This window comes from Plutella xylostella, chromosome 8 (genome assembly GCF_932276165.1).
Source record: "Plutella xylostella chromosome 8, ilPluXylo3.1, whole genome shotgun sequence".
In the NCBI taxonomy this organism is placed as follows: Eukaryota; Metazoa; Arthropoda; class Insecta; order Lepidoptera; family Plutellidae; genus Plutella; species Plutella xylostella.
Window position 1 is genome coordinate 10829546 of NC_063988.1, and position 12484 is coordinate 10842029.

At 38.7% G+C, this 12484-nt stretch overlaps 1 protein-coding gene across 1 annotated transcript in view; it reads left to right on the forward strand.

Moving 5' to 3' along the window:
- The window catches only part of LOC105393477 (metabotropic glutamate receptor 2), a 124490-nt gene that overhangs the window by 62266 nt on the left and 49740 nt on the right, over positions 1-12484 (forward strand). The window contains exons 2-4 of the mRNA XM_048622582.1: positions 6472-7085; positions 7829-7971; positions 8418-8588. Of these exons, the coding sequence (XP_048478539.1) occupies positions 6530-7085; positions 7829-7971; positions 8418-8588 (870 nt within the window). The 5' untranslated portion in view covers positions 6472-6529. The remainder of the gene's footprint in view (positions 1-6471; positions 7086-7828; positions 7972-8417; positions 8589-12484) is intronic.

The window sequence follows — 12484 nt, forward strand, 5'->3', positions numbered from 1 at the left end:
TTGTTGGAATTTCAGCTAACACTCCGGTAAGGCTTGTGGCTACCCGCATGGACATAAATTGCAACGCCTGTACATTTTACAATGTAACGGACTTTAAATATTTTATCCGCGAAGATTTAAGAAACACTCACCTATAAAAGAAATACTCGACAAGAGAAGTGAATACAAAAATATTACCAACAATTTATACGGACTTGACCCGATCCTTTTGTAAAAACACTCAGCAAATCTTAAGTATTTATGTAATTGTAAATAAAGGCAAAAGCCGAGTCAGCGGATTAACTTCCTCTTACATTGTGAGCGTTCGCCGCGAGCGAACACGTGGTCCGTTTGTGTTCGTAAACACTTGTAATATTAAAAAGAGGAAATATTTGGCGTTTTATAAATTATAACTTAAAATAGAAAATAGGAAATCTCGAGCGGAAAAGAGAGTTGCTTTGCTGGACTAAATATTCAAAGGACCATGAAAAGGCTTGATAGCCTTATGATCGGATCGCTGGTAGTAGAAGCAACGTTTATTGATACCTATTTACAACTGAACAGTGTATATAATATATCTATCTGTCTGTTTACTATAAATCCTGAACAGTAGGTATTTGATTTTCCTACTTGATTTGTGTGTTTGTCAACATAGATTATCGCATGTTAATACACACTTGTATAGTTACAGTCAGTGTATTAAAAAAAAGTTGAACCGGTTTACTGTTAAATAAAATAATGTTACTCTAAAGTAAATCACAAAGTATAATGTTGCAACAGAAAAAAAACCTCGTTTAGGGACATTTATTTCAGAACATAATGAATCTCGCAATTAGTGCAATACAGCACGCTAATTGCACTGGCGATGGCGGTGTTCTCTTTGCGCGGGTTCGCTGTTTTATTCCCGGCGCGGCTCGCTAATCGATAGGTGCTACAAGCCCACCCGATCCTGTAGTTAGCCTGAACACTGAAGCACTTTATTCAAATTAATTGTAGGTACTACCTGTAAGGATGGTTCTGTGTACACTGTGTTGTATGACTATGGTGACCACTGCATACCATTTTTCCTTTTAGCGTGTCGGTGACTAAAATTAGAGCTAAGTAGACTAGAGTTTGCCACCCATGAATACTCATAGATTTCACCTTGTTGATCGATTGCGCAGAATTCGCACAATTATCGTAATTCATCACCGTCACAACACAACTCATCATGTCCCCACTGCTAGGGCACGAGTCTCCTTCCAATAAAGACCCAACAAACATTTTACCCTCAGTTACAGCTATTTTTATAACTTTAACCTGTATAACTGTGTTATAATTATCTCAGTTCTAACATAAAGCGATAAAGATGAGTTAAAAAACGAAATTAGTGTTAACAGCAGGTTTAAGTGTTAAAATGGTATTAGGCGAAGCAATTATAATTAAGATGTTATAGGTTTAAACTGTTTCTAGAACCTAAAGCTATACAAGAGTGCTCACTGACACTTGTTAACACTTATGGTTGTTAAGTGGTTTCCTTTAATACTCATATAAATCTTTAGGTGTCATATTGACTTTAGGCTGCAGGAATTGGTTATAAAAGAGATTTTGTCAAGAGTGCAGTAAGACAAGATTCTTACAGTGTTGGAAAACTCAACAATGCAGTTTTAATCTTTAAGGTTAACTTAACTTACGCTTATTGCGTTTGGCAAGTAGACTGTAAAAGTAACGGTGTTAAGCAAGACTGTGCGGATCGACTAAAACTGCATAATACCCTTGGCTAAGGGTGTTCTATTTCAAAAAGTGTAATAGATGACTTAGGTGAGTCTATATGTCTTAAATGTAAGTTCGCCATTTGCATTGGCGACCTAACCTATAAATTGCTGGGATAAACAATATTTTGCTTTAAAATACTTACTTATTTATGTGAATTTTGTCATTCCAGTCATGCCAATCGATTTATGAAACTAATGGACATACAGTAAGGATACAAAAAAATACAAAATTGAGTCGTCTATTTTATATTTACTTATGTTTCATTTGAAATCCTTAATAAATTCGGAGCGCATTAAAATTGAGGTGGGAAATATGGTATACATTACAGTAAAATTACAATGGCATATTATTTTCAATTCACAAAACATGTGAAGTCAAGTTAATATATTATATTTACTGTTATTTAGTATTAATCAATACTGTCACTCTAATACTGTCGCGTATGATTGCTGTTGACACTATTATTTTCAAAGACATACATCTTGTATGGTAAAAGTGTATTCGAAACGGTAACATACTCACTTAACCCTTTTTTACCAAACAAATAAGAGTCAGGGAGTCAAATAACCATTCTACAACCACAACTATACCGGTAAAAGTTCTAGCTGAGAGTGATTAAACGCTCTTCAATAGTAACTTTAGCACTTCAATGATACCGTACTACAGGCTATCTATAACTTAAACACTTCAATGACACCGTTTTACAGACTTTCTAAAGCCTTTACTCTCAAAATCGTGGGCCTCTTTCGTGGTTATAAGTGAGTTAGAGCACTCTCCTACACTCTTATACAGCTATGTCTTAACACTTTAATTTTCGAATGGAACCATTATACAAGTTATATGAGAGTTTTTTTAACGCTACGATGTTAGTTGGGGAGAGAGTCTACCACGCGGGCCCAGTGCGGGTTGGTGGACATCAACACAAGCAAGTTTGTGCTGAGAGAGTTGTCGGGTAAGTGGGCAAGCCGACAACTCTCAGATATTTTCAAGCTGCCCGAAGGCCTCTGATAAGGCTTAACGACTGCTGCTGAAACAGCGACCGGGACCTACGGACGGCTGCGGCTTAAGAGCGTCCGAAGCGTCCAGAAAACAACTATGTATTTGAAATCGAAATCATATTGTAGCTGGTAAAAAATATTTTTACCAACTGCCAACAGGCAGAGAATATCGATTAAATTCATTGTACCAGCAGTTTGTTTCTCAGTAATAGTAATCTGTGGTAATGTCCCCCCTCGAGGCTCGCCGAGCAATTTCTCTAACAAAGAGTGTTTTCGCCAGATGCCGGCTATCTGCGCCATTGTTCCTCCGTCAGCCGTGACTTGTGACAGGCGCTCTGGCAGCCGGATTATGTAAAATTATCTATAGAGATTGTGGATGCCAGAGCCATGCCTATAGCACTGGCGCCATATTGACGGTAACATGAAATAATAATAATAGACTCATAGAAAATACACACAAATTTACAACATAATAATGTACCTACATACTGATAATATACATACATCATAAATAATTTTAAAAATTCTTCTGACTCCTTACAAATTAAAACGAACGAACTTTATTTCTAAATTAGACAATAATGGTGTTACAAAAAAGCCACTAAATTTTTGTAATCCAACCTGCAGTTAGAGGGATTGCATCGGATGCCGCGGTAGATTGGAAAATTCTATTGGAAAATGAATATTCTTATTGAATTAGTATAGAGCGCTCCCGGCGCCGCGCGATGCCTCCAAATTGGTTTAGTTTGTGCGGAGACGGCTGCCCTACATTTACTACTTTTAACATTGATTTTTTCCGCCTTTTGTACTCGTTAAAACAAAATGGTTATCGGTTACCATTGTAGTTCATAGATTTTTCATCAAAATAACTACATACAATTTATATGATACAAACTAAGTTATTTTATAAATATGAGCGGGCAGTTAACACTTAACTCCTAGGCTAGGATAATCCCTACGAAGTTTTCCAAGGAACTATGGTTTATTTATTGATCGTTTTCTCATAAACGTTCGCAAATCATAAGACACCAAAGTAGGCTAGTGACAGTAAACTTAGGCCTCTTTTATTCAACAATTTCTACAAGGAGAGAAAGGCAGGTTCCTTTAAAACAAAGCTGGGCAACAGTTGCCTCCTATCCTCGCTCAGCAGTGGAAGCAAATTGGCTGTAGTTACCTGGGTTCAGCTGAACACGGGCAGGTTTTCAATGGCTGCCACTACCCGCGCCGCCGCCGCCGCCGCCGCCGCCGCCGTCGCGCTTTCACTACCTCAATTTGTTTCCGTTTTCAATACGAAAACATTCCACGTGTATCGCTCGCTGTACAACTTTTATGTGAACATAATGTGACCTATTTGAAACGTTCATTCATGTTATGTTATTTTCGTATTTGCAGCCGTAATCCGATAGAAACGGCTTGTTAAGTATTATAATTTTCAATTCATAATTTACAGCACCGATACAGTATTGTGAAGAACTAACAGTTAGATATCGGACTCTTACAAGAAGCTCCTCAAAGCTCTGTTCTGGCTTTTCTTATTCAAGTTCTGCTGGTAATGTTATTAGGTACATACACAGTCTGAAAAAGCTGAAATAAAATGGAACCAAAGGTCCCGCGGGGCGAGTGCAGAGGAAGACTGCAGGAAGAGCTTTCACTGGACTAAATAAATGCAATTTAAAGTCTCATGTGACTTAGTTACAAGGAGCTTGGTTGGTTCTAAATAACGTACTCTACTATTATAAAATATTATACTTATTAGAGAAAAGATTTGATATCTTTTTGTAATAAGACTCCGAAACTATTAGACTTATTTAGTTAATGCACATACTTATTCTTTCACTGTTATAAACCTACACTAAGTCTGAGTTTTATATAGTTGACTTTTTATCCCGGATATCCTACGGAAAACCCTCTAAAAGCGATACGAAGCTCTCAAGGCAAAATTAGCTTGTTATGTTTCGTGATTAAGCTGAGATACCTACGTGTATCAAGTTCATAGCACTATGCGAACACTCTCACCTGTAAATTGAATTATACTTAGTTTGTGTAATGCTGTGCAGCTGAAGTAAAACGCTGGGTTTAATTATGTCATTGTGTATATATGAGAGCGAATTAAGAGGATAATGAGGAAAGGCCTAGGACTAGTGTGGTGGTGGTTTATAAAATGTTGGTATGGTGATGTTGAAGACGAGCAATGCAGGCTGATTGTTATCATCAAAATTAGATTAAAATAAAAAAAACAAAATGATTCAGCAACTTTAAGTTTGTACAAGTACAAAGGTATTTCTTATAGATACACACTAATTCACATTATGTATCTACTACGAGTCAAGTCATAATATATTTTAAATCTCTATGGGAGGAATAACATGAATTAAAATAAATGAAAAAGAACATACTACACATAATAAAACATCACAAAATTAATCAGGCTTTGAAGATTGTGTTGCCACATTCGCGAGATGACATTTACCCCGGTGGGGTGAAAATTGTCTACAAGAATATAAATTGCTGCCAGTGTTACCAGGATTGTCGCACCATTTTAGATAACAAGCCGTTAAATTGAGTTGTGTAGGGGTTGCCAGGGTCTTCGGTTCACCGCATCCTTTTAAATTAAACTGAATTCTGTAGATACTAATACTTTATTTTGTGAGAAAATTGAAAAGGTTTTTATCTAGATTCTATTCTATTTTATTCTATTCTCTGTGGGGGTGTCAGTACCTGCACATATCCCCAAGGTCTAAACTGCCTTCCTAAGCTTGGACCATTTCCCACCACGCTGGTCCACTGCGGGTTGGTGGGTTCACATATCTAGATGTGCTAAATCTAGATATGCAGGTTTCCTCACGATGTTTTTCCTTCACCGTAAGAGCGATGGTATACATTGTACTTAAATTCAGAAAAGAACTCATTGGTACATGTCAGCGCCGGGATTCGAACCCGCATCTCTGGCGTGAGAAGCGGGCGCTTACCCGACTGAGCTACCACCGCTCCAGCTCCGCTTTATCTAGATTAGTTTTAGCCATTTTATTTTAAACCATGATGACCCAAATAAAAAAGTTAACTTGAATAACTAAAAATATTTTCACTGTTAATGAAAATGCAAGAGTCAATAATTATCATTTATGTGTTCGTAATTAATCCATCCATGTAGGCATAGGCAATCTATAAATGAAGTAGATATATGAGAATAGTGCGTTCATAATGATTATGCTAGAACTTTGCTACAAGTGAAATAATAATGGAAGTAGGTACATATTTGTAATTTCTTGTGAAGGCGTAAACTTTAAGAGGAGTCTTAGACAAGAGTGGATCTTCTAAAATAATAATAATAATAATATTTAATGAACACGGAAGATTACCCGGCGTGAGCTACACACACATTATTGCAGATGATGTAATTTTTCGTAACGGGATTCCTCATTCCTACGGGATTATAAGATTTCATGCCCGGAGTCTTGTTTAATACCGCTAATGCCGACTCAAATATTATTCATAACGTCGCAATGCTCACACGGAATCTCTGCGTTATTGAAACTCATAAAATATTTATTACGATTCGTATGTATGTAGGAGGTTGTCAGCCGAATTAGCTTATGCACCCTCGAGATGAAGCACCCACTCCTTGTCAGAAAGCATCTCTTTTCTCCTTTAAATTCATGATCTTTGAACTTTTGCTTTCACGTATCCAATAACGTTACAATTACTCAAATTTAACATTGTGTCTTTCTCTTTGTTGCAGGATACAATGAGTGTAGTGGTTGAGTGGGCACGGACCGGCGTGGCATGAGAGAGCCGCCATGAGGGGCGCGCGCTGGCGGGGCGCGGCCGCCGTGCTGGCGCTGCTGGCGTGCACGGAGCCCGCGCTGCCCGACCCGCACGACCCACACGACCCACACGACCCGCACCCCGGCCCCCGACACCACCACCGACACCGACACAAAGACACCGCACTATTCCACCCCAACGACGACTACCGACACTTCTCCCCCTATGACGCACACTTCGTAGACCCATACCCACACAGCATGGCTCTGCGCGCGGATTGGCTGAACGACTCTGTAGCGGAATTAAAAGACAAGAAGCAGCACGCTCATTGGCCGATCAAGCGCGAGGCGGTGATTGAAGGCGAGCTGGTATTGGGCGGGCTGATGATGGTTCACGAGCGGTCTGAGCGGCGCACGTGCGGCCGCGTCATGCCGCAGGGCGGGGTCCAGGCGCTGGAGGCCATGCTGTACACGCTCGACATCGTCAACGACATGCAACTCGTCCCCGGGGTCACCATCGGGGCGCATATACTTGATGACTGTGATAAAGACACGTACGGGCTAGAGATGGCCGTGGATTTTATTAAAGGTTTGTACTGTTTTGTAAACTTTACTAAGGCTTAATTGGTTGCTAGGAAAATTGATTATCTATATTTAGGTTATTTGTTAATGTAATGAAAATACTTTTAAAACTTCCTTTATAAGACGAGAAAATGTATAAAATGTTTCGTCTTGGTTTTCTTAGCCTCTTAGTATCTGCGATCATCAATTATTTACAAAGCATCTAAGGCGTGCTAAGTGTATCTAGCTCACAAAGGAGGCGTAAAAGAGTAGACAATCCATTAGGGAAATATCTTAATGATAGCTCACGGCTCACCTCCGATATTGATCGCGGATTCAGGTGAGGATTATTAACACATAAATTATACGCGGAATAACAGGTCGGTGCCGCTTCTTGTTGAATAATGCAGAAAGTTGAAAGTTCAGTTCCGAGGTTAGTTCCAGACCTCACACTCGCGACAGTCGGCTCTCGATTTGATTTGCGGGAAACGATTCAATTTCCAAGCAGCTTGAACTGCGAAGTGCACTTGGGGAAAATACGGCCACATTTTATGCTAACTCACAAGAATATTTGTTCCGTGATTCTGTAACTTTTACTGGCGAGAAATGTTGGTAATTTTCGAAGAATTTAAAGTTTTGCCAGCCCTAATACCACGGTTATGATACTAACACATAAAGAAACACTGTAATGGATCGCGGTCGCATTTCGCACTGACATGCTGCAGTTTGTTACCAATCAACCGCGATCCTCAATATCACTCTCTGTCGCAGGTTCGATCAGCAACATCGACGACGCGGAGTTCGCGTGCAACGCGAGCGCGGTGCGCAAGGTGATCTCCGGCGTGGTGGGCGCCGCGTCCTCCGTCACCTCCGTGCAGGTCGCCAACCTGCTGCGCCTCTTCAAGATCCCGCAGGTACAGCACTAGCAGTCAGCACATCACTAGTGTAGTGCAACTATCTTAATTACTGACCTATAGAACTCCAAAGCTTACAATATTCTGGCTGGAGTGTGAAGATTTGAACCAGCATCTTTGTCAATCTCACAAAGGAATTTTCTGCAAGTCACCCTAATCTTTTATTCCTGTGCCTTTTACGTCTAAGTTGCGGACCCGTCTCTGATATATAGGCATCTCACTCTCACCTGCATTCCCCGTAATCTCCCGTCTCTCTCCAGGTGTCGTTCTTCTCCACGTCTCCGGAGCTGTCGAACAAGGCTCAATGCACATAACTACTGCAGTGCAACTGACATAATTCCTGTCCTTTAGCGTTACTAGTGTAACCATGTCCCCCTTCCTCTGACATATAGACATCTCACTCTCACCTAGACTCATTCTAATCTTCTATCTCCCTCTCTCTCCAGGTGTCGTTCTTCTCCACGTCCCCGGAGCTTTCGAACAAGGCTCGCTTCGAGTACTTCACGCGCACCATCCCCTCCGACCTGCACCAGGTGCGCGCCATGGTCGAGATCGTGGCGCGCCTCGGCTGGAGCTACGTCTCTATTATTTATGAGGAGTCTAGCTACGGGATTAAGGTACAAATATTTGTTTATAGTTTGTTGAGTTTTTCTTTGTAGCCTGCTGGTGGCAAACCCTAGTCAAAGCACAAAAATTCGCACGTTTTAGCATTCTTACGTTCTTCCTAATAGATTGCGATAACGATACCAGCGAACTTTTGTGCTGTGAAAAGGGTAGCTGGACTAGCGTTTGTCACCGAGGTATAAGTAGTAGATTTTTGGCATTTGGTCAAGATTTGGTCACATGAAGTTGTCAGTTGTTGACTGCCGATAGTGTGCTGAACGTATACGCACAGTTATAATAATGTCACTCGGCCCCATTGGTGCTTTGCTGAGTTGTTTTCCACATTATATTTTTCAAGCTCATGTCATAGGAAATACCTATATGGAAAACTGCACCGCACTGCAATGGGGCCTCATCCGGTTTGATTTTTTTGTTCCTTACAGTGGTCGGATCTTTGTCATTATGAATATTTATCTGTATTTTTATTTTGTATTTTTTTATTTAAATGGGATGTAAGTAGGTATGTATGTATAGAGTTTCTATGTAAATTTAAGCTAGACATAAAATAGACAAAGGTATGTAAGGAATGTGACTAGGCAGTAAATACCTCTACTTTAGCGGGGACTAGGAAAGGTAGGACCTTCTTGTACATTATAAATTACATAAATTTAATCATATCTTAATTACAATTCTGTTTAATTTAGAGAAGCTTTTGTATTTAAAATTAACGATACGTGAACCGTTTTTCAGGTGTAAGGTCCTTTCTTATGCAAATGACCTTTGAAATTGGATATTCTATTAGATTCTTTAAACAAATTTTATTCCGAACTTGTTAATTACTTTTGTAATTACCTTTTTAAAATATGATTGCAGATTTATTCATAATGAATTCAACTAAGTGATGTTTTTTCTTTAATTAAGCGAATAAATAAGTATGTATACTACTTAAATCAAATAGAAAAGAAAATAGTACAATGCAATACGAGTGCGGGAAGTGAAGAACATTGTAGTTTCCAAGTTGAACAAGATACGGACATCTAGATAGTTTGTGTCGCTACTCTCATTGTCCGGAGCGCGGAAAAACACTGAGAGCAGAGGGACTACTCTACAGGGTGTTGCAAAAAGGTTATACTAAGCCGAAAGGGGGTGACTCAGGGGGTCATTCTGAACAACATTTTGTTCAACGAGTTTTGGAAATTATAAAAAAAAAAAGATCTCCATAGTTAAAGTCGGCATAAGCTGGCACGAAGTCCAAGGCGTGGCACAGGACCGGTCAGAGTGGATAGCTACACTTCGAGCCCTATGTCCCTGATGAGGGATCCCAGGACCTGATGATGATGATGATAGTAAAAGTCACGTGACTAACAAAGTTTCTATGGAAAAGGAATTTTATAGAGTCGAATCGTACGTTAGTTTTTCGTCAGTACAGAGTGACCCTCCAGAGACAATCAGACAAAGTAACGCGCAGTGCGCCGGACGCCGACAGCTCTTAACCTCATTGCTTATGCTTCTGCGAACTCATACGTGGACTCGTGGACTAACATTTTCCCTTGAACTAAATCTCGTTACTCCCTAGTGGATTCGTAGAATCATAGAGAGCGATTCAAGGAAGAATCGATCGTATAATGCTCCGCGATTCGACTACGTGACGCGACATTCAAATTCTGGTCTTTCCTCAAAGCCTGATGAGAAAAGTTATTATTTATTCGTATTATATGGCTATTTAGGTAATTATCAAGCGACTTATTATAATAGGTCGCTAGCCGTATCTCCATTTTGGAATACACTCAACACTAAAATCTAGATTTGCAGGTTTCCGTACGTTGTTTTCCTTCACTTTGTATCATTGTACCTAAATTTCTTAATTTTTAACGTCTCTATAGATATAGGAATGCTCAACTTCTACTGGCTTTTACATTTTTATAATCTAGAAATTGAATAGCTAGGTAAACATAGAAATTCAAAATGAAAACCGATACAAACTATCCGCTACCAAGTTTGTATTAGGTTGCCAAGTCGGCCGTTTCATTTGACGATAGCGATCGAGGCTATCAACAGGTGCTTCAATAAAAGACTAAAACAGCAGCTTCCAATTCTACACGTGAGGCGCTTTAACGCTGACTCGGAGGAGCAACTCTCACGGAATACTAATATTGCAGGAAATTAGATTGGCTTCTCCTCAACAGATGGCGGTGTTTGTTGTTGTATAGAGATTAGCTAAGTGCATACAAAATTGGGTAAAAATGGATCTTTCTTCAGAAAAAATCTTAGATATCTTTATAATGCAAATAATGCTGCCACTTATATTTTTATCGGACCAATCTCTACCTTTCTAGATGTAAATCTCTTGGAAAAAAGAGTAAGAATCTAGTCCAACTATTTTAGTTTACCGACGATATTATTTTTTCTGCTATATTATAAAGGGTGTTCGGTCGGTCCGCAGGAGGCCGGCGGAATACCAAATGGGTAGTTAGCGAAGCCTTCATCCTGTGGGTTACATGACAGGAAACTGCTTGCTTTATAATATCCAGTTTTTGTTTTGTTTCGCTAAAACTATTATATAAAAAAATATGGCAAGCATATTAAACTATTCTTGTCTTCTTCGGAGATAAAAAGTAGATTTTTTTATTAAATTATTCAGCCATCTTTACAATACCTAACACTATTTTTTTTATTTTAGGTTTTATTATTCTTACACAGTTTGTAATTATTTCTAAGTTGCCCATTTATCGAAATTGTATAAATTCTACCTACCTACTAACTGTAGTAAAACCTTTGATTCAGGAGCTGGTCCCACTTTAATTCGAACCCGGTTCATCAATCTTACTTAATGTGCCATTGCTGCCACTGTATCTGATTTAGCGTCTCCACTCTAGAATGCATTAGTTGAATCTATGTAATGCACTGCTGTAGTTTACTTACTACATACCTAATACCTAGATATATAGGTATTTTCTTCTTTGGTTCACTTAATTAATAGCAAATACAATCTTAGTTTAAATTAATCAGAGTAATTTTATTTACCTACTCTACTCGTTTAGATAGGGTCACTACTCTAGGTTTGTTAAGCCTTAGAAAGTTAAAAGAACTCTGTTCATATTAAATAGTCCTTTAGTTTCGGTTAAATATCATATTAATATTTCATACTACAAATAAACGTTGTAATAGATATTCCGAATTCGGCCCATCTTGTTCCCGCCGTGTTTACTAAAGTTGATTGTTACACAAGACAAGGATGGCCTATTCCAATGTTCTACCGAGATTATTATTGCAAGGACTTTCTAGGAAAAAGGTGATTATAAGATTTATTTGTGTACGATAATAATTATTATGCTGGTCTGTTGCCACATCTTTTATGAAGAAAAGTTCAATCAAAACAAATTTAGTATTTGTTGTAATTTTCGTAGTCTTGTTCTTTATTTAACCCAATTCATTTGCTAGATAACGTATGCCAAGTTTTATGTCTTTGCTCCCGATTCGAATGTTGATACTTGAGTATCAGTTCGTCAGATCTGCTCCGTGCGAGGCAACTCAGCTTGTATCGATCTTCTTAGTTCAACTTTTGTTTGAACCAGTTTCTTTGTTAAACTTAGTTGAGTTAAACTGTTAACTATGTACCTATATAATAATAACAAAATATTTCAATTTCCATAATTCCCGTATCCATATTTTTGATCTTTGCATTTTTAAGAAGAACAACAAAGGTTGTCTCTTCAACGGATTTCCTTCACGTTGCTTCGCAATCATGATGGAACGGACTGCTTAAAAAACGTTTTTATTTTATATTTTAGAATTCCCTCTTTGAATACAGATAAGATAATTCAAAGAATAGAAATTCATGTTTTTTTTACGCGAACGTAAATCACAGATTGGCACTAAACCAGCAGCAGGGCGGAACTTGTTTCCTGAA